General features: G+C 43.3%; 1 protein-coding gene across 4 annotated transcripts in view; it reads left to right on the top strand.

The window, feature by feature from the left end:
- Positions 1 to 27,000, top strand: part of STPG1 (sperm tail PG-rich repeat containing 1) — a 253,375-nt gene that overhangs the window by 166,159 nt on the left and 60,216 nt on the right. For all 4 annotated transcript variants that reach the window (XM_069221308.1, XM_069221306.1, XM_069221309.1 and 1 more), the window contains 2 exons: positions 4,859 to 4,960; positions 13,753 to 13,932. In XM_069221308.1, coding sequence (XP_069077409.1) covers positions 4,859 to 4,960; positions 13,753 to 13,932 — 282 coding nt within the window. The remainder of the gene's footprint in view (positions 1 to 4,858; positions 4,961 to 13,752; positions 13,933 to 27,000) is intronic.

Genomic DNA, 27,000 nt, shown 5'->3' on the forward strand with positions numbered 1-27,000 from the left:
TTAAAAGGAAAACTAACCAGCGCTTATCTAAAAATGAACTCAAGGCTGTGAGCTACTCTGAAGGGATCAGCGAGCTACTGGTAGCTTGTGATTGACTGGTTGGGGACAACTGGAATAGAGGCAGCAGACAGGTAACATGCAGAAGGTGAACAGAATGGGCAAAACCATGTTGGAGTGGAGGAGGTTAACGATCATAGCTTTGGTGGGTCCATGTCCTGTTCAAAGGCAATCCTTTAATTTAAAGTTAAGGGAATTGAAGTCAACATAATGTATATTGCCCATGTAAAAATGATGCCCTTAGTTAATTTTGTTCTGTCAAATATAAATCAAGCCAAAAAGTTAAATACAAAGAAATATGATATAACTCATAATTCACTAAATGGTGGCACAGAATACAACACTTAACAGTTTTTTAGCCCATAATAAACAAAATATTATCATTGGTGTAGGAGTTGAATATGGATCATCCACTACCATCTCCTATTGTGCGGTATCCAAAAATTTCTCATACCTGAATTTGGAAGATAATTCAGCACTCAAAATTGTAGTACACCAACCTGTCCAAAATACTATTCAGACACAAGTACTATCATCAGTTCCTCCAAGACAAATATATTGCAGCATGATCCTACGTGGGAAAGAAATCAATCCTTTATTCGTAATTCATCCTCACATCAAGTATTAGTGGGCCAAACACACATTTCATCGATTGTAGCCAATGCATTTCATTCTTTCGAACTTCTTCAGGGCTTCATAACATATGTAAATGTAATTGATTCCATCACAAAAAATGTCTTGGATCCACTGTAAATAGCATCTATTTCGTCAATCACATCATTACTCTCCTCATCAATGGTCCCAGCTGACCGTACGCCTAGTCTTGTTGCTAGCACCTTGCAGGAAATGCATGGACATATAACATTAGTAAGTCATTTTTAAAGAATTAAAAAAAACACAAACATGTTAATTTTATTAATCGTTAAAAAATACAAATATATATTAATGTATTCAACAATTATAAAAACTATTTAAAGATACATACCAAATATGAATATTTGTCAAATACTAAAAGTACATAGCTGTAAAATGCAAAACACAACATAAATTAATTAAAAGAAATAACATAATTCAAAAAAATCTATAGTTGTACATTAATATACTCTCAATCTATTTGCAAAATTCTTGGATATTGTGACATATAGTAACTTTATTCCAATCCAAAAGTATTTTAAAAAAACAATAAAATATAATGTGATACCACAAACATTTGTGATAATTCACGTATGAGGAAGGTGGGAAGTCAACATTATCCTTCAAACTCCAGTGTAACAAACCTTGAAGAACATGCATAGATGGGAATGGTGGATTTGGGGCCGAGGGCTTGCAGACGTAGTACTGTAACTCCAGTTTAACAAAAACTGGGGGAAATAAATGCATTGAACTTGGTAATGCTTATAATTCAAACTATAGTCTAACAAACTTTGGGGAGGGATCATACATTTCAGGAGGTATCCTATTTACTATTCTAACTCTACTCCAACAAGCACTGGGCAAAGTGCACACTTTGGCTGGCAGACAGAATTATTATTTGAACTAACAAACACAGGGGAAACTGCACATATTGGGGGGGTGGGGAACACATGTCTAACAAAGCCAGTCTAACAGACACTGGGGAAAGCACATATAATAGGGCAGATGGGCAGATGTACTATTCATTTCAACTGTAACAAACATTGGGGAAAGTACATACTTTTTTGAGGGGTCCTATTTGCTACTCTTACTCTAGTTTAACAAATATTGGGGAACATGCATACAGTAGAGGGGAGGGGAGGTTTATTATACTGACCCCAGCCTGTAAAGCATTTGTAAATGTCCATACCTTGGAAGGGATGGCAGGTTTAAAATTCAAACCCCAATCTAACAAGCATTGGCGGAAGTGCTTACATTGTGAAGGAAGGGTTAGAGTAACTATTCTAACTCCAGTCTAACAGACAGTGGGGAAGGTGCATACATTTGGATGGGTCATGTTATTGGGTTACTAGTCTAACTTCAGGCAAACAAATATTGGGGAAAGTAAATACATTAGGAGTAGGAGGTCATAATTACTCATCTATCTTCAGTGTAACAAATGTTGAAAGTGGGGGAAACTTTGGTCACGATCAAAATTATCTATCTTACTCCAGTCTGACAAACATTGCAGTCAGTACATACTTGGGGAGTGGGACAGGCTTGGTGAAGGGGGAGGGGATTTACTATTCTAACTCCAGTCTAATAAATATTGGATAAAGTGCATATTTTGGGGGTGGAGCAGATTAGTCTACAAAACATTGAGGAAAGTACACTCATTGGCAGAGAGAAGAACATATTTACTATTATAAAAACCAGTCTATCAAACATTAGAGAATGTGCATACTTTTGGGAGGTCAGATTAGTAGATTACTATTCTAACATCAATCTAACAAATATTGGGGGAAATGCATTCTTTTGGAATAGGGGGTAAGATTTGCTTGTCTAATTCCAGTGCAACAGATTTTGAAGAAAGTGGGGAAAATGCATTCATTGAACAAGGGTCACATTTACTGATCTCCTCTAACAAACATTGGGGACAGTGCATACATTGAGGCAGAAGAGTTACTATTTTAACTCTAGCCTAACAAGGACTGGGAATAGACCATTCATGGGTGGTGGTGCTCAGATTTGTCCTTCTAACTCCTGTCTAACAAATATTGGGTAAAGAGCATATTTTGAAGAGAAGAACATATTTCTTGTTCTAACTCCAACCTAACACCCATTGTGTAACAAGCATGTATTTAGATCGGGGGGCAGATTTATTATTCCTATGCCAGTCTAACAAATATTGGGGAAAGTGCACACATTCGGTGGTCACATTTACTATTCTAACTCCAGTCTAGCAATCACTAGGTAAATCTCATTCACTGGGGAGATCGAAATCACTATTTTAACTGCAGTCTAACAAACATTGGGGAAAGTGCATGCATTTGAGAGTGGGGGGGGGTCAGATTTTCTATTCTAACTCCGGTCTCAGAAGCTCTGGGGAAATGCATACATTAGGGTGATCATATATACTATTCTAACTCCAGTCTAACAATCATTGGAGAAAGTGAATACATTAGGGAGTTCACATACGAATCACCAAAATAAATAACAAATTAAAATATTTCATAAATAGAAATAGAAAATCAAAATATATAAATAATTCTCAAAAGCACAAAAATAATTGTTAAACAGTAACAAATATATAAAAAATGCACATATTTTAATTTCATAAGTGAAAAAATAAATAAACAGAATCCCTCAAGGTTCCCAACATTCCACACATAGATTTAAAAGAAGAAAAATTGTTAATGAAATAAAAAATATTGTAATTATGATGTGAATATTAATTACTTATTTGTGAACAATACCTATACATCCCAAACATACCCAACACCTCTAAAACATCATAAAAGAATAAAACATATAAAACATAAGAACAATCAAACATTAAAAATGTAACATATTAAATAATTAACAATAGATAATAGATACATTAAAAAGAACAAATTCGACTAAACCTCCAAAGTCAAGACAATCCATAAAATACATAAAATAAAAGTATAAAAAACATATAAACAAATATTTTCATAAAACTAAAAATGACACATGTATATAAATTCTACATAAATAATTTACATATTTAATACATTAATCACTATACATATATTTTATTTAAATGCACCCATCCAATCCACCAGGAAATCACATAACTCAAAATTAAAAAAATTTATTAAATAATTACAGAATTTATAAAATATGTAAACAAATGAATAAAAGGTTTAAAATAATATATTAATCAATTAACTGTAATGGACATAGTGCTTAAAAAAAAACCTACTAAATCCTCCAATAACATCAGCAACCCACATAAAAAATATAGATTACAATAAAATTTTAAATTAATTCAAAATACATCTCAAAATGACATACAATATAATTATACATAATTCAGTACAATAAACAACATAATAAGATATGTTACAATAAATTATATATTTTAAACTTTGATATTATTGTAAAGTAGTAAAAAAAGATACATTTAATTTTTATATTTTTATCCATGATATTTTTGTAGTCATTATATTTTGACCACAATATTATAGTCATGGATTATTAATGCATTGATATTTACGTGCTAGGATCAATATCAGCAAAAGAGTATCTAATAATGCAGAGAATAGGAGGCACATTTAAACAGTGATTATTTCCCGTGGTTAAGTATATAAGCCTATTAGCACCAGGTTAAAAAAGTTGCTTTAAAATAACTCCGGCAATGGGTGCTAGGTAAAACAAGAATGTGGATTTATGTCTAACAATCTTGCAGTTCAACTCCTGTAGCCCTGCTCCTCCTAATTGTTCACCCTTCAATGTCACTGCCTTCTCCAAGTACATCTGCATTTGAGCAAGATCTACAGAGTCCCTGCCATGAAAAGGCTGGCGGAAACTGGACTTGTGATCAGCACAGCTGCAATGAACTCAGCACCGCCGTGGTTGACCACAACACTGACTGCCGTCAGCCTCTCGGGAGCCATGGTCCTACCTAAAACATCAGCATAGGAGTAATACATAGTGTTGTTGATTGGCATTCATGATTATCCCATTTGCACCATGCTAAAGGCTAGCTTTGAAGAGGCTATGTGGGCTTCTGCATGTGTGAGTAAGGAAATCCCCTGACCTTGGCTGTGAGCTGAGTTTGTGGATTGCGCTGTCGAGTTCACCAGAGAGCTGGTGTTCGTGAGAAACAGGTGGAGAGAAAAATACATACTTTGTTTCTTACGTGTTATGTTTTTTTTTGTACTAGAATGAAAATCCAGGTCCAGGCTTTTATAATGTCACTCACAAATCGGCTGAGATAACCAGCACATCACTGTCAAAGAAAGGCACAGGATATTTCCCTTCCAAGGTAAGTGAAACTAACTATGGTGATCCTAGTCTTAATGGTGCACCTTGTTCTTCCTCATAAATGAAAGAGCCATAAGTGAAGCACCTCACCTGGAGTAACAAAAACAGACAGTCTTGAATGAATTTAAAGTGCAAAGAGGGATTGGAGTACATTTTGCCATGATGGATTGCGACTTTTTGAGTTGAAAACATGATCTAACTAAACTTCATCCAGTCCTCCAGCAGTCGTTTCCCTATCATCATTACTTTTTAAATGTCTTGCACACATCCTTTATCATATGGGTGTCCGGAGTAGGTGCAGGGACACTGAATCAGTGCCAGGTTTTTAGGATAATCACTGAATATGAAAATGAGTTCCTTTTAGATTCACTGTATGCAAATGCAATTTATCAATATCCTAGGAATCGGGCAAAGGCCCATCTCTTCTAGACCTGTGTTGGATATGCCTCCTGTATGAGGAGGAATCTAGCCAATCAACCTTAGCTCGTCTACTCTCCATCTCCGTATCTTTACCTACTTGTAATCCCCAATGCTTAGTTCCATTAGCTTTAAATCATTCTGTGGTGTATCTGTGTTTATACAAGAAGGTGTATTTCATGTTTTGACTGGAATGTGTTGAAAGGGAAGAGATAGTATCTTAAAAAAGTAAACCTTTTATTGAGACAATTGTGCTAAAGAAGAGATCTGGATTAAAAAGGCAGATCATGAGGTAAAGTGAATGTCGCCCTTTATCTTGTAAAATTAGGGGCTATTGATAGATCCCATTTGTTTCTTTAACCCCTTGGGCGCCCAGTACGAGCTGGTCTCGCCCTCAGCCACAGTTCAGTGTGCCGAGGATAGGACCACCTCCTCCTGCCCCTGGCCGACGGGGGGGCACCTACCCACCTACACCCCTGTTCAGGGATAGCAGAGGAAGCGCTTCCCATGCCATCCCTGACCCACCCTCGGCGATCTGGTGACGTCGGCACACTCACAGCACGCCAATGTCATCACATACTGCTTGGGACGCGCTGAAAGCATTTGTTTCGAGTGCGTCGGAGGAGAGAGGACTTGTTTAGGTAAGTCCTTCTTCTGGGGGGTGGTTGGGGGAGAAACAGACACCGGGGAAAAGGAAAGAGTTTTTCCTTTCCCCCTGTGCCTGTTATGAATGGATTCCTGCTCCACGATCGCAGACAAGGCCCGCGATCACAGAGCAGGATGCCACCTACTAGCCACCAGGGATGTTTTATTTTTTATTTTGGGGAGCTACCCCTTAGGCCAGTTTTTTTGGCTGATCTGGCCACTGGGGGGTCGAAACCCACTAGGCACCAGGGATCTGTGTGTGTATTTTTTTATGTGGGGGGGCGGCCCCTTGGGCAAGGGTCATCCCCTAAGGGGGCACATAACTCTTTGCCATTTCTGACCACTTGGGGGCAGATCAGCCTATTATTTTTAGGCCCATCTGCATCAAAGGGGGCAGAAGCAACAAAAACATCAGGGATTTTTTGTGTTTTTTTTGTGTGGGGGTGACCCCTTGGGCAAGGGGTGCCCCCCCAAGGGGGCACACAGCTGATGGCCATTTCTGCCATTCTGGGGGCAGATCGGTCTATTTTCTTTCGGCCCATCCACTAAGGAACCAGGGACTGTTTTGTTATCAGTTATTTTTGTGGGGGGGCGGCCCCTTGGGCAAGGGTCACCCCCCAAATGGGGGCACATAACTGTTGGCCATTTCTGTCCCCCTGGGGAAGACCAGCCTATTAATTTTAGGCCCAACTGCCCCCAAAGGGGCAGAAACCACAAAGACGCCAGGGATTTTATCTGTTTGTTTTGTTTGTGTGGGGAGCGACCCCTTAGGCAAGGGTGGCTCCCCAAAGGGAGCACACAACTGTTGGCTATTTCTGCCCCCCTTTGGGGCAGATCAGCCTATTTTGTTAGGCCCATCTGCCCCCAAAGGGGCAGAAACCACTTAGGCACCAGGGATTGGTGTGTGTGTGTTTTGTTTGGGGGGCAAACCCTTGGGCAAGGGTCACTCCCCATGAGGGCACATTACTGTTGGCCATTTCTGTCCCCCTTGGGGGCAGATCGGCCTATTTTTGTAAGACCCATCTGCCTCCATGGGGGTCAGTAAGCCCATTAGGCACCAGGGAAGATAAAAAGAAAAAAAAAAAGAAGGTGGGGGTATGGCCCAAATGAATGGGACAAAGTTGTTTTTTTACCCCCCATCCACACCCGTGGGGAGCAGGAAGCCTACTAGATGCCAGGGAATTTGAAAAAAAAAAAAACTAGTGGGGTGGTGGCTACCAACCAGTATAGACATGATTATGCCCCCACCCCAACTGAATGGGGGTAACAGTCTTTCAGCTCTCCCCCTGCACACTAAAAGATCTTATCCCAATGGCAAGCAAGGACATTTGATGATTTTGGGTTTTGATTTTACATTTGGCCATGAGAGCTTGGCTAACTTTCAAAATCGTCCCACTTGCAATGGTGAGGCCTTTACTTTTTGGACTTTGGGACACTGCCATCTAGAAAAATCTATGAGACCCAGACACATCTGAAAACTAAACATCTGGGTGAGTCCAGGCTGGTGTGCTTCACATGCTCCCCGCACCATTGGCTTACCCACAATGCCCTGCAAACCTCGAAACTTTGCTTGAAATCACACATTTTCTTCACATGTTTGTGATGGAACCTTCCAGAATCTGCAGGAATGCACAAAATTCTGCCCCACTTGTCAGCCTAAAAACAGTTTTTTTCAAACAGCCTTTTTGGACCCGCTTTGGTTCCCCCTCAATTTCCTCATGTTTTTTGCTCTTCCCTATCACAGACACTTGGACCACCTACACAAGTGACGTATAATTTTTATTTGGAGACTGAGGGGAACATTGGGTAGTAGGAAATGTGTGCCGGTGTGGTGATCCCACACAGAAATGTGGGGAAAACGTGATTTTTTAGCTAAATCTGAGGTTTGCTGAGGATTCTGAGTAAGGAAACACTGGGGGATCCATGCAAGCCACACCTCCCTGGATTTACTCGGGTGTCTAGTTTTCAGAAATATCTGCTTTTGAAAGGTTTCCCTAAATGGTTGCTGAGCCCAGGACCAAAAGTACAGATGCTCCACCCACTGTAAAAACAGGTAGTTTTGTAAGTGATAATTGTGATGTGTCCACGTAGTGTTTTGGGGCATTTCCTATCGCGGGCACTAGGCCTACCCTCACAAGTGAGGTACCATTTCTATCAGGAGATGTGGAAGAATGCTGGGCAGAAGGAAGTTTGTGGCTCCCCTCAGGCCCCAGAACTTTGCAGACCGAAATGTGAGGAAAACGTGTTTTGTTTGCCAAATTTTGAGGTTTGCTAAGGATTCTGGGTAACAGAACCTGGTGAGAGTGCCACAAGTTACCCCACCCTGGGTTCCCCTAGGTGTCTAGTTTTCAGAAATGTCCAGGTTTGCTAGGTTTGCCGGATGAGCTAAAGGCTAAAATACGCAGCTAGGCACTTTGCAAAAAACAGGTCAGTTTTCTTTGGGAAAATGTGATGTGTCCACGTTGTGTTTTGGGGTATCTCCTGTTGCAGACACAAGGCCTACCCACACAAGTGAGGTACCAGTTTTATCGGGGGACTTGGGGGAATGCTAGGTGGAAGGAAGTTTGTGGCTTCTCTCAGATTCCAGAACTTTCCATCACCAAAATGTGAGGCAAAAGTTTTGTTTGCCAAATTGTGAGGGTTGCAAAGGATTCTGGGTAGCAGACCCTGGCAAGAGCCCCACAAGTCACCCTATCCTGGGTATCCCTTGGTGTTTAGTTTTAAAAAATGCACAGGTTTGCTAGGTTTTCCTAGGTGCTGGCTGAGCTAGAGGCCAAAATTCACTGCTAAGCACTTTTCAAAAAACACATCAGATTTCAATATTAAAATGTGATGTATCCATGTTGCATTTCCTGTCGCGGGCACTAGGCCTACCCACACAAGTGAGGTATCATTTTTTTGGGGAACCTTGGGGAAACACAGAATAGAAGAAGAAGTGTTATTGCCCCTTGTCTTTCTCTACATTTTTCCTTCCAAATGTAGGACAGTGTGTAAAAAATAAGTCTATTCGAGAAATGCCCTGTAATTCACATGCTAGTATGGGGATCCCGGAATTCAGAGATGTGCAAATAACCACTGCTTCTCAACACCTTATCTTGTTTCCATTTTGGAAATACAAAGAGTTCCTTGATACCTATTGTTCACGCTTTATATTTCACCAAATGATTTGCTGTGTACAATAAAAACCCATTGCAAGGTGCAGCTAATTTATTGTCTCTTGATACATAGGGTTCTTGATGAACCTACAAGCCCTATATATCCCCGCAACCAGAAGAGTCCAACAGACGTAACGGGATATTGCTTTCAAAAATCTGTCATAGCTGGTAAAGGTTATAGAAGAAAACGTGGACAGAAATTGATCTTTTTTTCACCTCAATTTCAATATTTTGTTATTTTAGCTGTTACTTTCTGTAGGAAAACCTTGAAGGATCTACACAAAAGACCCCTTGCTGAATTCAAAATTTTATCTACTTTTCAAATATGTTTAGCTGTCCGGGATCCAGCATTGGTTTCATACCCATTTCTCTCACTAACTGGAAGGAGGCTGAAAGCACAAAAAATAGTAAAAATGGGGTATGTCCCAGTAAAATGCCAAAATTGTGTTGAAAAATGTGGTTTTGTGATTCAAGTCTGCCTGTTCCTGAAAGCTGGGAAGATGGTGATTGTAGAACCCCAAACCCTTTGTTGACGCCATTTTCAGGGAAAAAACACATGCTTTCTTCTGCAGCACTTTTTTCCCATTTTTGTGAAAAAATGAGATTTTAGCTGTATTTTGGCTAATTTCTTGGTCTTCTCTGGGGGAACCCACAAACTCTGGGTACCTTTAGAATCCCTAGGATGTTGGAAAAAAAGGATGCAAATTTGGTATGGATAGCTTCTGTGGACAAAAGTTATGAGGGCCTAAGCGTGAACTACCCCAAATAGCCAAAAAAAAAAGCTCGCCACCTGAGTGTAAAAGGCCTGGCAGCGAAGGGATTAAAGACTGTAAAATTGTAAACATGATTATGTAAGAATAAAAAAGCCATTGTGAAGGAAGCAAGATGAAGAAAAGTAAAATTAAAGCATCTATACTTTGAATATTAAAGAATAGAATTTAATGTTTGAATTATGTATTTTAGTTGTCAGAGCTTTCATTTTTGGCGCTAGGGACAGTATTCGAGTTAGGATGGGTTGTGTTAGTATAATGTTAGTGTCTAGGTTGATGATCAAGGTTTAGATTTGGAAACAGGCCAGAACTGTGTTAGGTTCGTATAAGGTTATTATAAGGTTGTACTTACGGTAATGTTTAGAGTTAGGGGTAGGTTTAGGTTAGGACAAGGGCTAATATGAGGGTTAGCTATTGAGTTCTGATTAGGTTAAGTTTTTGGATAGTGTTAACTATAGGATTAGGATTCACAGTGATATGAATTGATTCTGGCAGTATTCATAATATTCCCTTCTCAAATGCCATTACATTGTCAGATGCATTTTTCGTCATAATTGTCTCCTTATTTTTTCGGTTTTCCTTATCACCTAGATTCCTTTTAACCAAAGTGTTGGAAATGGCCCTTTTAGCAGGGCTATCTCCAAACTTTCTGCCTTCTTCCTCCTATTTTTTCAGGTCTGTTTTTGTGGGTTTATTGTCTCTGCACACTTTACCACTGCCAATCAGTGCTAAAGTGCAAGTGCTCCCTATAGAAATTGTACTGTTGATTGGTTTATCCATGATTGGCATATCTGATTTACTGGTGATTCCATTCTAAAGTGCACTAGAGGAGCCTAGGACCCGTAAATCAAATGCTACTAGTGGGCCTGCAGCACTGGTTGTGCCACCCACATTAGTAGCCCTGTAACCATGACTCAGACCTGCCACTGCGGTGTCTGTGTGTGCAGTTTTAAACTGCCAATTCGACTTGGCAAGTGTACCCATTTGCCAGGCCTAAACCTTTCCTTTTTATACAAGTAAGGCACCCCTACAGTATGCCCTCGGTAGCCCCATGGGCAGGGTGCAGTATAGGTTTAAGGTAGGACAAGTACTAGTGTGTTTTACATGTCCTAACAGTGCAATACTGCCAAATTCGGTTTTCACTGTTGCCATGCCTATCTCTCTCATAGGTCAACATGGGGGCTGCCTTTAAATAACTTTAAAGCGCAGACTTCCGTTGGGAGCAGATAGAAATATGGAGTTTAGGGTCTCTGAACTCACAATTTAAAAATACATCTTTTAGTGACGTTGGTTTTTAGATTGTCAGTTTGAAAATGACACTTTTAGAAAGTAGGCATTTTCTTGCTTAATCCATTCTGTGACTGTGACTGTGCCTGTTTGTCGATTGCCTGTCTGAGTCAGTTTGACAGTTGGGTTGTTCACACCTCTCTTTTAGACAGTGACCCAAAGGGGGCTGGGGTGTAGCCTGCATATCCTGATGAACCATATGTGCAGGAAGGGAGGGGAGGAGTGGTCACTCACACATGAAAGGACTGTGCCTGCCCTCACACAATGCAGTAATCAAACCCCTGGTGTGTGTCTGAGGCCTGGTCTGGAAAAGGAAGGATCTTGCAAACACTTAAGACTTTGCTTTGAAGTTTGCCAACTTCAAAGGCAGAAAGGGGTATAAGAAGAAGACTCAAAACCCCAGACTTTTAGAATCTTTCTAAAATCAAGAGGAACCTCTGTAAGGAGAAGAGCTGAAAAGCTGGAGGAGGAGTACTGTCCCTTTGCTGTGTTGCTTTGCTGGACTGGCCTGCAGTTGCTGTTTCTGCCTGAAAAGAGTGCAAAGCGTAAACCTTGCTGCGTATCCTGCTTGAAAGAGTTCGCCAAGGGCTTGGAGTAGAGCTTGCCTCCTTTTGTAAGTCTCAAGGACACCAAAGACTTCAGTTTCCTCGACCTGCAGCACCGGGAACTGCATGTTTTGTTCTGTCCAAGAGGAAAAACCACTGTGACTTCGCCATCGGAGCCGCTGGCCCGCACCGTGATCTGCTGACGCCGCACGGAGCCACATTGCCCTGCTCCGCACTGCGACCCTGGTCTCATTGATGCCGTCATCAGACGACTTCACTGAGCCGCTGATCGCACCGCGACCTGTGGGCCTGCACTATGGCATCGCCTGCTCACACCGCAGCCTGGGCGTCCCCGCCGACGACGCTCCTGCTGACACCATCTGGAACCAATACCGTGACTTCAGCGACGTCCTTCTCTGGAGCTCACCGCGAGGATCACAACACCCTGCAAATCCAAGGTACTGTTTGCGGGTCTTACCGACACCGTAGCTAGCTCGCGACACTACAGCTGGCCTGAACTGTTTGTTTTGTGGATCACAACGCCGTGATAGGTGGAGCTATCAACTTCAAGGAACTGTATTTTTGAGTAAATCTTGCGGAAAGCATATATTTATTACTGTATGTGGATTTTTATCATATTTGGTTTTGTTTTAGATAGATAAATATTGGCTATTTTTCTAAAACTGGTGTGATGTCCTTTTGTACTATTTTCACTGTGTTACTGTGTGTTATATGCAAATGCTTTACACATTGCTTCTGAGATAAGCCTGACTGGTCGTGCCAAGCTACTAAGGGGGTGAGCAGGGATTATCTGAGTGGGTATCTCCCTTATCCTGACTAGAGTAAGGGTCCCTACTTGGACAGGTTGCAAACTGACTGCCAACTAGATACCCCCATTTCTAACACACGGGATGTGGAAATATGATTGGAAACCCGGTGTATAATTTACTTTTCTATTACAGATAAGCTAGAGAAGCCGGATTTAGGTGGTAATTCATCCCAAACACACTAGTTGTGGACTCACTTGCTGTGCTTGCTCAGAGTACAGAAGTTCAAAATGTTATTGAGCTCATATAAAAAAATAGCTGCACTTTATGTCTGAGGTGATAGAGAGGGACATTTATTTTCCTTTCATATAAAATAAAAAGGAACATAATGATTTTGCATTACTTAAAGTTTAGATTATCAATCAAAGAAGACTTGGGGGCAACATCAAATTTACAGGAAATAATGCAAAATAAATTACAATTATGTTTCAATTCAGGGATTTTCACATAAACAGTTATGATCATATTTATAATTTTGGAATGAAACCTCTATTATGCCATATTTTGTTACTCATTTTGCACCAGAATAGTATTTACTTAGACCTCTAGTTTTAGAATCGAGGTGCCATGGGTGTCAGGGTGTAAAGCTAAATTAACAGCCTTAATTCAATAACAATTTTAGAGTTAAGAGCTATTTTATAGATCTGAAGTAAATGCCTGGAGATAAATAAGGCAGCAAAGGGATGGTAAGTTTGTTACATCATTCAATTGTATTTAGCCTTTGTTTTCACTTGATCAGTCTTTTACTTAGTTTTTTTGGTTGGGAAGAACTTATGTCCTATTCCATTTTTTTCAACTTGTGAAAGTAAAATAGTGTAACTTTTGTTATAATTAGCACATTTTGATTTGTATTCCTCTTTCGTATTTCACTTCACATCCTAAATAAGTGACTACATTTTTTCAAGAAACATTCTAGGGAGGATCATCTGCTTTTGCCTCTATAACACAGCTTCTAAAGGTAAAAAAGGTATCCTGCATTGTCAGTCATTTAAATAGTATGCATTTCAATCAATTCTATAAAATGTAAAATTGTATGTAATGTACTTTGCATGGACCTTTAGAGATGTGGTCATATGTATATTTTCTTGCTTAGCCACCATGACTAGATTTCTGACATTGGATTAAAAATTGTTTGTAATTTCCACAGGTGTCTCGCATTTGCCGAAGCAGGATAGCAAGTACCCCTGCAGCAAATGCATACTGCATTCCACAAAGGCTTATGACCCGTAATGACTTCAGTAAAGGATATTCAAGTATGTTTCGTCGACCTCTTGCACAAAAGGTAGAAGACTCTAGAAAGCAAACGCCTGCACCAAATCAGTATGATGTAAGACCAATACGCTTTTCTATAAAACGTGTGTTTGTGTTTCCGATAACCTTAATCAAACTATTAATTGGGTTTTTTTCCTATAATTGTTTGCTTTTTTAATTAGATTTTGGCTTCAGACAGCTTTAGCTGTTTGACGGCTGATCTGTTGTTTCTTATATTTAGACTGGCCTTTGCTCATGATTGGATAGCTTTCTTGTCTGTGGCACTTACCTACTCTTGATTCAGTGGCTTTCCCCTCTATTATTGTATTGGTCCCACCAGGAGCTCTTTGGTATCATCCATTGCTTACCATTTGTTGGCTTCATTGTCAGTCTTATTTGCTGCCTCTTAACTGGCTTGCACTTGCTGATGGCACTTCCTGGACCAAATACTGATTGAATTAGTTTGATTAGTGTCCTTCCGCTGTCCATCCACTGCTCACTGTGATTCAGGTACTATTTTCTTTATTCTTAACGTTAGTGTTGCTTCTGACCCTCCCAACCCATTGCTTTCCCCTTCCAGCTCCCCACAAGTTGTCAGTGTTTCTTCTCTCCTTCCCACCTCCCACCCTTGTCTGTGTTATTTCGTAGCTTCACACATCCACCCCTCTCTTCTTACCCTCCCACCCCCACTCTTGTCCATGTAGCTTCTTTCCATGTCAACCCCAGCCTCCTGTTGTCCGTGTTACTTCTTCCCTCCAACCTCCCACCCTTACATTGTCTGTGTTATCCCCTCACCTGCAATAAGAAATAAACGTGCTATGACTCGCTCAGCACTCGCCACAACATAGAGCTTTTTATACCTTCCTGTTGCCATGATCTCTAACTCTTTCCTTTGCCACGTTGCCCGTTACCATTCTCCCTCCCGTTATCCGTGTTGCCCACCTCCACCCACCATAAGAAAAAGAATTGCTATGGCACAGCCAGTGCTGGCCACATCAAAGCAGTTTTTTTCCTAATTTTAGTTTTAGCCATGCTGCACAACCACACTGCCACATAACACTGTTAAACGACATTGGCAAAGCCAATAGTTTTTGATTATGTAGGACCTATTGGCTTTGCCAGTGTTTGTTTTATTTTCTATTGCACACTCCAATGAAGTGCATGCACTTCCTTTCTCTATCTCTCTCTTTCTCTCTTTCTCCCTCCTTGATTTTTCCTCACATAGGCTCTCTCTTTTACTTCCCCTGGCCGTCCGATGCTCCCTGTCCCTCTCTGTGCTTTAGTTATTTAAATCATTATTTTCTTTTGAATTATGCAGACTCAGCAACCACACAGTGCTGCTGGGCCACTCTCATTCTTTTTTGTGCTTCACTTCTACTTCCTAGTCACTTTTTATACATTTTAATTTAGCTTGCTATTGTTAGAGCAGTAAACTAAAAATGGCCACCATGTATTGTGAAGCATGCACACAAACACAATCACAATGCAAGCATTTAAACCTTGAACAGAAGGGAGGTGGCAGTGTAATGATGGAAATAATAGAAAATAAGCTATATGACCATTAAACATCAGAGGTACAGTCAAGTCTTGGCAAAAGATATATATTCAAATAATTCTTACTGGAGTACTTCACAATACCCGGGGATCCATATTAAAAGGTAAGTAATTTGTACTAAGTGCTAGTACTTAATGTTTTTTTATGAGCATCAATACACCATAGTATATATATATGATGCACTAGTAATGAGGTAAAACAAGCATATCTGCTCACAGAATTATTACTGTGGGGTGGGAGAACCAACACTTGGTTTGGCCACATTTTGACGGACAGACTAGTATTCCCTATGACCTATATTTTTTGCTTGCTAAATAACTAGAGTTCCCTGGTTGACCCAGTCCTACCCTCTACTGTTCTTAAACATGTGTCTTCTTCTGAGACATCTATATTGATCATTAGACACCTCTCACGCCCTAACATTGCTCACTAACAATGAGTAACTAAGAGGAACCTAACACACATCCAATGTCTGGCTTGCTCTCCTTCATCTGAAATACACTCATTTGCTTGCCTATCTTGCATGTTCCACAATCTCAAATCAGAAAAATATCTATCATGCCGATATTGCGCATCTCATTGCTTTCAACAAACAGACCTTTTTTTGATACATGAAAGCCTACTTAACTGACCACTCCCAGTCTTCACAGATTCCTTATTTCCACAAAATGACATTATAAACAGGAAAGACAGACAAACAGAGCTAGGAGGTGAAATCTCAAAAGAGCCTAATAAATGTTCCCAGAATACAACTCCAACCCACATCTCTTTACAGTACCTCAAGATTGCAATCTCTGTCTTCCCAAACTGTTCTCACTACCTGCACATCATATAACAACTATGCAATGTAAGGCATGCTTTGTGTCACAAATAACAGGTCAAATGCTTACTTCAAACAACATATTTTTGGGCGACTTCGCTTGGGAAATGAGAAATGAAAATTGTTAAAATATCTCAGCTCCATGACCTGCATCAGCACTCTCCCTTACCAATGCACATCAAAGGTCACAGTCTTGACCTCATCATCGCCCACCCTTGTTGATCCATTTCAGCCGTGATCCATGTTTAATGGTTTAACTCTTACCTAGTTTCATTTCTGCTACCCTTCTACACCACCACACTCCATTTAAACTTCAAATACGAAACCCAAAAGGTATGGAAACGCTCCTTCAAAAACCTTACTATGAATGCAATAGAACATATAACACAAATGTTACGTTTCTGCTTATAGAAAATAAACTATGTATGCATTAATAGAGACTAGTAACAATATATTTCTTCAGCTACATACACTACAGCCTCCTTAAAATTGAGGCAGCATCATAAAACCTCATGGCAATGGTTTTTCAGTGAGCTAAACTCCACCCAGAGAGTTGAACAAGCTTGAAAATTCCTGCTTATGGTCTAAATCACACGTTCTCCTCACAAAACTCAAATACCTAAGGAAAAGGTCCAAACAGTTGATCACTGTGCCCAAAAGTTTCTCAGAATGCTTCTATAACAAGGTCCTTACCATCAGAAACAAGTTCATCTCACAAACTCCAACACCAAACCCATTACATTGAAACTGCTGAACAACTAGAACCTTTTCAAACCTATCAGCTTCGAGAAGCTCTATGTGATCATCCAAAACCTAAAACAGCATACTACAATGATCCATATGTGTAGAAATAGACGTTGATTTAATCGGATCATTCCATCAACATCTATTTCTACGAATATGGTACTGCATGATGTAAAATTATTAATACATCTCTTGAATACAGGAGTTTCCCAAGACACCATGAAATGTGTCTGTAGGAAGTTGGCTCTGTATGTGCTATTTCAAAGTAAGGAATAGCATGCACAGAGTCCAAGGGTTCCCCTTAGAGGTAAAATAGTGGTAAAAATAGATAATACTAATGCTCTATTTTGTGGTAGTGTGGTCGAGCAGTAGGCTTATCCAAGGAGTAGTGTTAAGCATTTGTTGTACATACACATAGACAATAAATGAGGTACACACACTCAGAGACAAATCCAGCCAATAGGTTTTTGTATAGAAAAATATCTTTTCTTAGTTTATTTTAAGAACCACAGGTTCAAATTCTACATGTAATATCTCATTCGAAAGGTATTGCAGGTAAGTACTTTAGGAACTTCAAATCATCAAAATTGCATGTATACTTTTCAAGTTATTGACAAATAGCTGTTTTAAAAGTGGACACAGTGCAATTTTCACAGTTCCTAGGGGAGGTAAGTATTGGTTAGGTTAACCAGGTAAGTAAGACACTTACAGGGCTTAGTTCTTGGTCCAAGGTAGCCCACCGTTGGGGGTTCAGAGCAACCCCAAAGTCACCACACCAGCAGCGCAGGGCCGGTCAGGTGCAGAGTTCAAAGTGGTGCCCAAAACGCATAGGCTAGAATGGAGAGAAGGGGGTGCCCCGGTTCCGGTCTGCTTGCAGGTAAGTACCCGCGTCTTCGGAGGGCAGACCAGGGGGGTTTTGTAGGGCACCGGGGGGGACACAAGCCCACACAGAAATTTCACCCTCAGCGGCGCGGGGGCGGCCGGGTGCAGTGTAGAAACAAGCGTCGGGTTCGCAATGTTAGTCTATGAGAGATCTCGGGATCTCTTCAGCGCTGCAGGCAGGCAAGGGGGGGGTTCCTCGGGGAAACCTCCACTTGGGCAAGGGAGAGGGACTCCTGGGGGTCACTTCTCCAGTGAAAGTCCGGTCCTTCAGGTCCTGGGGGCTGCGGGTGCAGGGTCTCTCCCAGGCGTCGGGACTTTAGGTTCAAGGAGTCGCGGTCAGGGGAAGCCTCGGGATTCCCTCTGCAGGCGGCGCTGTGGGGGCTCAGGGGGGACAGGTTTTGGTACTCACAGTATCAGAGTAGTCCTGGGGTCCCTCCTGAGGTGTTGGATCGCCACCAGCCGAGTCGGGGTCGCCGGGTGCAGTGTTGCAAGTCTCACGCTTCTTGCGGGGAGCTTGCAGGGTTCTTTAAAGCTGCTGGAAACAAAGTTGCAGCTTTTCTTGGAGCAGGTCCGCTGTCCTCGGGAGTTTCTTGTCTTTTCGAAGCAGGGGCAGTCCTCAGAGGATGTCGAGGTCGCTGGTCCCTTTGGAAGGCGTCGCTGGAGCAGGATCTTTGGAAGGCAGGAGACAGGCCGGTGAGTTTCTGGAGCCAAGGCAGTTGTCGTCTTCTGGTCTTCCTCTGCAGGGGTTTTCAGCTAGGCAGTCCTTCTTCTTGTAGTTGCAGGAATCTAATTTTCTAGGGTTCAGGGTAGCCCTTAAATACTAAATTTAAGGGCGTGTTTAGGTCTGGGGGGTTAGTAGCCAATGGCTACTAGCCCTGAGGGTGGGTACACCCTCTTTGTGCCTCCTCCCAAGGGGAGGGGGTCACAATCCTAACCCTATTGGGGGAATCCTCCATCTGCAAGATGGAGGATTTCTAAAAGTTAGAGTCACTTCAGCTCAGGACACCTTAGGGGCTGTCCTGACTGGCCAGTGACTCCTCCTTGTTGCTTTCTTTGTTCCCTCCAGCCTTGCCGCCAAAAGTGGGGGCCGTGGCCGGAGGGGGCGGGCAACTCCACTAAGCTGGAGTGCCCTGCTGGGCTGTGACAAAGGGGTGAGCCTTTGAGGCTCACCGCCAGGTGTCACAGCTCCTGCCTGGGGGAGGTGTTAGCATCTCCACCCAGTGCAGGCTTTGTTACTGGCCTCAGAGTGACAAAGGCACTCTCCCCATGGGGCCAGCAACATGTCTCTAGTGTGGCAGGCTGCTGGAACCAGTCAGCCTACACAGCTAGTTGGTTAAGTTTCAGGGGGCACCTCTAAGGTGCCCTCTGTGGTGTATTTTACACTAAAATGTACACTGGCATCAGTGTGCATTTATTGTGCTGAGAAGTTTGATACCAAACTTCCCAGTTTTCAGTGTAGCCATTATGGTGCTGTGGAGTTCGTGTAAAACAGACTCCCAGACCATATACTCTTATGGCTACCCTGCACTTACAATGTCTAAGGTTTTGTTTAGACACTGTAGGGGCACAGTGCTCATGCACTGGTACCCTCACCTATGGTATAGTGCACCCTGCCTTAGGGCTGTAAGGCCTGCTAGAGGGGTGTCTTACCTATACTGCATAGGCAGTGAGAGGCTGGCATGGCACCCTGAGGGGAGTGCCATGTCGACTTACTCATTTTGTTCTCACTAGCACACACAGGCTTGTAAGCAGTGTGTCTGTGCTGAGTGAGGGGTCTCTAGGGTGGCATAAGACATGCTGCAGCCCTTAGAGACCTTCCTTGGCATCAGGGCCCTTGGTACTAGAAGTACCAGTTACAAGGGACTTATCTGAATGCCAGGGTGTGCCAATTGTGGATACAATGGTACATTTTAGGTGAAGGAACACTGGTGCTGGGGCCTGGTTAGCAGGGTCCCAGCACACTTCTCAGTCAAGTCAGCATCAGTATCAGGCAAAAAGTGGGGGGGTAACTGCAACAGGGAGCCATTTCTTTACACAAGCCCCCCCCAGCCCACAGGCCAGGAGACTCAGCCCAAGCTGGGAGAGTCTTCCTAGTCTGTCAGGCGAGGAAGAGTAGGAGAAATAGGCTGGTTAGTTGCAGGGCCTACTCTGCCTTACATCCTTCTGTTCAGGTCATTCCCTTTGGGGAACTGACCCACTTCCACAGTGATAGGACCTAGTCTGAATTGCCTCTTGTCTGCTTCTTCAATGTCTCCACCCATTCTTTTTATTTTGGGTTTAGAGGTATCCACCTCTGCTAATCTTATCTTAGCCAGGGTCATCCCTAGCTTACCCAAAGAGGTTACCCAGAGCTGGAGTAACCCCACCATGACCAACAGGGTCAGGGGGCCTAACTTGCTATTTGGCATGGGGTCTGACCACCATGCCAAGGATAGTGCAGCCACAAAGGCTAACACCCAGCAGAGGCCACTGACAGCTGTCAGTGCCCAGAACCACACCTTTAGCTCTTCACCTAAAAGGGAAGGGGCTAAGTTACAGGCTTCTTTGGGTTCAGGTTGCCTGTCTGCTGTATTGGAGTGGGGGGTTACCACATCTTGTAGTAAACACCCTTCTTCCACTCTTTCTTCTGTTAGCTGAGGAGCCACCCACTCAGGTTTAACAGTTGCCTGACTAGCCAGGACTTCTTGTGGGTCAGGTTGGACTTTATCAGGGCCATTTTTGGAGTTCTCCCCTACTGGAGCAGAATCTCCTTGGCTTGCTGTAACCTTGGCTAAAGGTTGTCCACCCTTCCTACTCTGTTTTCTTTTCTTCTTCTTCTGGGGCCTGCTTGCATTTACTGCAGAGGCAGGACTTCCAGAATCCTTGGGAGAGGACTGGCACTGGACCAGTTCCTCTCTTGAGCTCTGACTAACCTCTGGGTAGTCATTTCCAAGGAGACAATCAAGGGGGAGGTCTGTACTGACTACTACCCTTCTCCAGCTAAGAGTGCCACCCACTTCTATGGGCACTAAAGCCACAGGCCTCTTAGTGACCCTGTCTAGGCTAACTCTTACCCTGGCAGTCTCACCTGGGATGTACTGGTTTGAGAGCACCAGCCTGTCATGCACAATAGTGTGACTGGCACAAGTGTCTCTCAGGGCAGTGGTTGGGATTCCATTCACCAGTAGGTGGTGGAAGTGTCTGCTTCCCTCTGGAATCTCCAACTCACCTGTTGGGCCCTGTTTCCAGTTGAAGGCTAGGAAGACCTCCTCATCTGAGGAGTCATCTCCCATGGCTACACTGGTTACCCCAGGAATTTTGTTCTGGGGTTTGTTTTTGGGACAAGAAGTGTCCTTGGTGTGGTGCCCAGACTGTTTACAGTTGTGGCACCATGCCTTAGTGGCATCCCAGTTCTTACCCTGGTACCCACCTTTGTTTTGGGTTGTGTCTTGGGGCCCACCCACCTGTTCTGGTTTTTGGGGGCCTACAGAGGACTCTTTTTCTTTGTTTCTAGTGTCACCCACTTTCTCCTGGGGAGTTTTTGTAACCCCTTTCTTTTGGTCACCCCCAGTGGAAGTTTTGGTTACCCTAGTCTTGACCCAGTGGTCTGCCTTCTTTCCCAATTCTTGGGGAGAAATTGGACCTAGGTCTACCAGATACTGATGCAACTTTTCATTGAAGCAGTTACTTAAAATGTGTTCTTTCATAAACAAATTATAAAGCCCAACATAGTCACACACTTCATTTCCAGTTAACCAACCATCTAGTGTTTTTACTGAGTAGTCTACAAAATCAACCCAGGTCTGGCTCGAGGATTTTTGAGCCCCCCTGAATCTAATTCTATACTCCTCAGTGGAGAATCCAAAGCCCTCAATCAGGGTACCCTTCATGAGGTCATAAGATTCTGCATCTTTTCCAGAGAGTGTGAGGAGTCTATCCCTACACTTTCCAGTGAACATTTCCCAAAGGAGAGCACCCCAGTGAGATCTGTTCACTTTTCTGGTTACACAAGCCCTCTCAAAAGCTGTGAACCACTTGGTGATGTCATCACCATCTTCATATTTAGTTACAATCCCTTTAGGGATTTTCAACATGTCAGGAGAATCTCTGACCCTATTTATGTTGCTGCCACCATTGATGGGTCCTAGGCCCATCTCTTGTCTTTCCCTCTCTATGGCTAGGATCTGTCTTTCCAAAGCCAATCTTTTGGCCATCCTGGCTAACTGGATGTCCTCTTCACTGGGGCTATCCTCAGTGATTTCAGAGGTGTTGGTCTCTCCTGTGAGGGAACCAGCATCTCTGACTATTATTTTTGGAGTCAGGGTTTGAGGGACCCTGTTCTCCCTAGATAGGACTGGTAGGGGGGAATTGTCCTCCAAGTCACTATCCTCTTCCTCTGAGTTGCCACCCTCAGAGGGGTTGGCCTTTTCAAACTCTGCCAAAAGCTCCTGGAGCTGTATTTTGGTAGGTTTGGGGCCCATTGTTATTTTCTTTATTTTACAGAGTGACCTTAGCTCCCTCATCTTAAGATGGAGGTAAGGTGTGGTGTCGAGTTCCACCACAGTCACATCTGTGCTAGACATTTTGCTTCTAAAAGTTGGAATACTTTTTAAAGAATCTAAAACTGTTTCTAGAATCTAATTTCAAACTTTTAACAAACTTTTAAACTCTAAAAGACAATGCTAAACAGGGACTTAACACACAAGGCCCTAGCAGGACTTTTAAGAATTTAGAAAAATTTCAAATTGCAAAAATGAATTTCTAATGACAATTTTGGAATTTGTCGTGTGATCAGGTATTGGCTGAGTAGTCCAGCAAATGCAAAGTCTTGTACCCCACCGCTGATCCACCAATGTAGGAAGTTGGCTCTGTATGTGCTATTTCAAAGTAAGGAATAGCATGCACAGAGTCCAAGGGTTCCCCTTAGAGGTAAAATAGTGGTAAAAATAGATAATACTAATGCTCTATTTTGTGGTAGTGTGGTCGAGCAGTAGGCTTATCCAAGGAGTAGTGTTAAGCATTTGTTGTACATACACATAGACAATAAATGAGGTACACACACTCAGAGACAAATCCAGCCAATAGGTTTTTGTATAGAAAAATATCTTTTCTTAGTTTATTTTAAGAACCACAGGTTCAAATTCTACATGTAATATCTCATTCGAAAGGTATTGCAGGTAAGTACTTTAGGAACTTCAAATCATCAAAATTGCATGTATACTTTTCAAGTTATTGACAAATAGCTGTTTTAAAAGTGGACACAGTGCAATTTTCACAGTTCCTAGGGGAGGTAAGTATTGGTTAGGTTAACCAGGTAAGTAAGACACTTACAGGGCTTAGTTCTTGGTCCAAGGTAGCCCACCGTTGGGGGTTCAGAGCAACCCCAAAGTCACCACACCAGCAGCGCAGGGCCGGTCAGGTGCAGAGTTCAAAGTGGTGCCCAAAACGCATAGGCTAGAATGGAGAGAAGGGGGTGCCCCGGTTCCGGTCTGCTTGCAGGTAAGTACCCGCGTCTTCGGAGGGCAGACCAGGGGGGTTTTGTAGGGCACCGGGGGGGACACAAGCCCACACAGAAATTTCACCCTCAGCGGCGCGGGGGCGGCCGGGTGCAGTGTAGAAACAAGCGTCGGGTTCGCAATGTTAGTCTATGAGAGATCTCGGGATCTCTTCAGCGCTGCAGGCAGGCAAGGGGGGGGTTCCTCGGGGAAACCTCCACTTGGGCAAGGGAGAGGGACTCCTGGGGGTCACTTCTCCAGTGAAAGTCCGGTCCTTCAGGTCCTGGGGGCTGCGGGTGCAGGGTCTCTCCCAGGCGTCGGGACTTTAGGTTCAAGGAGTCGCGGTCAGGGGAAGCCTCGGGATTCCCTCTGCAGGCGGCGCTGTGGGGGCTCAGGGGGGACAGGTTTTGGTACTCACAGTATCAGAGTAGTCCTGGGGTCCCTCCTGAGGTGTTGGATCGCCCCCAGCCGAGTCGGGGTCGCCGGGTGCAGTGTTGCAAGTCTCACGCTTCTTGCGGGGAGCTTGCAGGGTTCTTTAAAGCTGCTGGAAACAAAGTTGCAGCTTTTCTTGGAGCAGGTCCGCTGTCCTCGGGAGTTTCTTGTCTTTTCGAAGCAGGGGCAGTCCTCAGAGGATGTCGAGGTCGCTGGTCCCTTTGGAAGGCGTCGCTGGAGCAGGATCTTTGGAAGGCAGGAGACAGGCCGGTGAGTTTCTGGAGCCAAGGCAGTTGTCGTCTTCTGGTCTTCCTCTGCAGGGGTTTTCAGCTAGGCAGTCCTTCTTCTTGTAGTTGCAGGAATCTAATTTTCTAGGGTTCAGGGTAGCCCTTAAATACTAAATTTAAGGGCGTGTTTAGGTCTGGGGGGTTAGTAGCCAATGGCTACTAGCCCTGAGGGTGGGTACACCCTCTTTGTGCCTCCTCCCAAGGGGAGGGGGTCACAATCCTAACCCTATTGGGGGAATCCTCCATCTGCAAGATGGAGGATTTCTAAAAGTTAGAGTCACTTCAGCTCAGGACACCTTAGGGGCTGTCCTGACTGGCCAGTGACTCCTCCTTGTTGCTTTCTTTGTTCCCTCCAGCCTTGCCGCCAAAAGTGGGGGCCGTGGCCGGAGGGGGCGGGCAACTCCACTAAGCTGGAGTGCCCTGCTGGGCTGTGACAAAGGGGTGAGCCTTTGAGGCTCACCGCCAGGTGTCACAGCTCCTGCCTGGGGGAGGTGTTAGCATCTCCACCCAGTGCAGGCTTTGTTACTGGCCTCAGAGTGACAAAGGCACTCTCCCCATGGGGCCAGCAACATGTCTCTAGTGTGGCAGGCTGCTGGAACCAGTCAGCCTACACAGCTAGTTGGTTAAGTTTCAGGGGGCACCTCTAAGGTGCCCTCTGTGGTGTATTTTACACTAAAATGTACACTGGCATCAGTGTGCATTTATTGTGCTGAGAAGTTTGATACCAAACTTCCCAGTTTTCAGTGTAGCCATTATGGTGCTGTGGAGTTCGTGTAAAACAGACTCCCAGACCATATACTCTTATGGCTACCCTGCACTTACAATGTCTAAGGTTTTGTTTAGACACTGTAGGGGCACAGTGCTCATGCACTGGTACCCTCACCTATGGTATAGTGCACCCTGCCTTAGGGCTGTAAGGCCTGCTAGAGGGGTGTCTTACCTATACTGCATAGGCAGTGAGAGGCTGGCATGGCACCCTGAGGGGAGTGCCATGTCGACTTACTCATTTTGTTCTCACTAGCACACACAGGCTTGTAAGCAGTGTGTCTGTGCTGAGTGAGGGGTCTCTAGGGTGGCATAAGACATGCTGCAGCCCTTAGAGACCTTCCTTGGCATCAGGGCCCTTGGTACTAGAAGTACCAGTTACAAGGGACTTATCTGAATGCCAGGGTGTGCCAATTGTGGATACAATGGTAGATTTTAGGTGAAGGAACACTGGTGCTGGGGCCTGGTTAGCAGGGTCCCAGCACACTTCTCAGTCAAGTCAGCATCAGTATCAGGCAAAAAGTGGGGGGGTAACTGCAACAGGGAGCCATTTCTTTACAGTGTCTAAATCACCATTAATGAAACCTATTCTTAAGTCAGAGGATTTGTTCAACTATCATCTTATTTCCAACCTCACATTGTTGGGCAAAACAATGGGAAAATTTATCTCAATTTAATTAACTCATTCTAGCAATGCAAAAATCTCCTCACTTTTCATGAGCTTGGTGTCTGAGCGGAATATAGCATTGAAGCTGCTCTCCTAAAAGTACTAGAAGCTGTTCATCAGACACTGAATGGGAACAACTCCTGCCTCCTTTTAGATACAGATCTTACTGCATGATTTGACAAATTTGATCATACTGTTTGCCATGCTAACTGTGTGACAGCATGGGGGTCACAATCCAATACTATGCCAGCACCCACGTTTACCTGAAAATCTACCCACTACTTAACTTCTTCACCCTCTAGTCTGTTCTATTGAATTTGCAAATTCTGGATGGCTGAACATTTCCTAAAACTAAATCCTTATATGTTTTTTCTCCAAAATACAAAACACCTTCAACCCTGAATTACTAAAAAACGTAACATTGTAAAATTCTCACTGCCACTCTCACCCTTAGTAACCTGGCTTGGAACCATTCTTGATCCCTCTTGATCCTTCATTATCCATAATCCCTCACATAACCAGAATGATAAAAAGCGAAAACCTTCATCCAAAAGATCTGAAAAAATTGAGATATTTCTACCTCCATATCTCCTGTAATCTGACGCTCATGCCTTAATCTCGTCACGACTGCTCTTTGGCAATGCTGCTTTAGCAGGCCTACCACAATCCACACCCCCAAACATGTTCTCTACTCCATAGCAATAATTCTATTTTCTTTTTCAAAAAGTGACCAAATAACCCCAATTTTCACTGGTGTACAATGTCTTCTTGTTGAGTCAAGATTCACACTAAACTGGGTGCCTAACCTACAAAGTAGTTCATTTCCACTAACCACTCAACCTGTCCAACCTCCTGAGATTGTCAGGTGGTGTGAGAGACCTCAGGAGTAAAGATGGCTTTCTGCACAACACACGTCCTCATCAGCATTTCACAGTATGTACAGCATTCTTACAGAATCAAATCCACCTTACTGTGGTTCCGGCATCACTTAAAGCCTCACTTCTTTAGATACCATCTACCTCAAAATCCATAATTCTCTAGCTGAATATTCTATTTTGTCGTAATCTTACACTCCTGTCACTGCAAATGCACTTGATCCTGCTTCTTCTCTCCACTTTGTTTCTTGAGGCTTTGCTTTGACTGGCACTTTTGTCCTGCCTTGCTACTATCCTACTCCCTCTACCCTATTGGACTTTCAGAGTGCTGAACAATGCAAACACTCACCCCCAGTCACAGATCTGGGTTTAATACATCGTTGTTTTGCTCACTATGCCACCCCAGTTTGGACCCAGCCATATGCAAATCAGTCTTGACCCTGTTCCGCATGGGAACAGTCCAGCCTGAACTGCCAAGCCAGGTCCTCCCTGGACCGGAAACAAGCATCCTAGGACCGGTTTCAGGGTATCACCCTTCATCAGCCAGGCTAGCTTGAATCCAATGGAACAGTGAGCAAGGGACTCACGTCTGGGCATACCCTTCCCACATAGGGCAACTTTAGCAACTCAAAAGGATGATGGA

Source organism: Pleurodeles waltl, chromosome 3_1 (genome assembly GCF_031143425.1).
Source record: "Pleurodeles waltl isolate 20211129_DDA chromosome 3_1, aPleWal1.hap1.20221129, whole genome shotgun sequence".
In the NCBI taxonomy this organism is placed as follows: Eukaryota; Metazoa; Chordata; class Amphibia; order Caudata; family Salamandridae; genus Pleurodeles; species Pleurodeles waltl.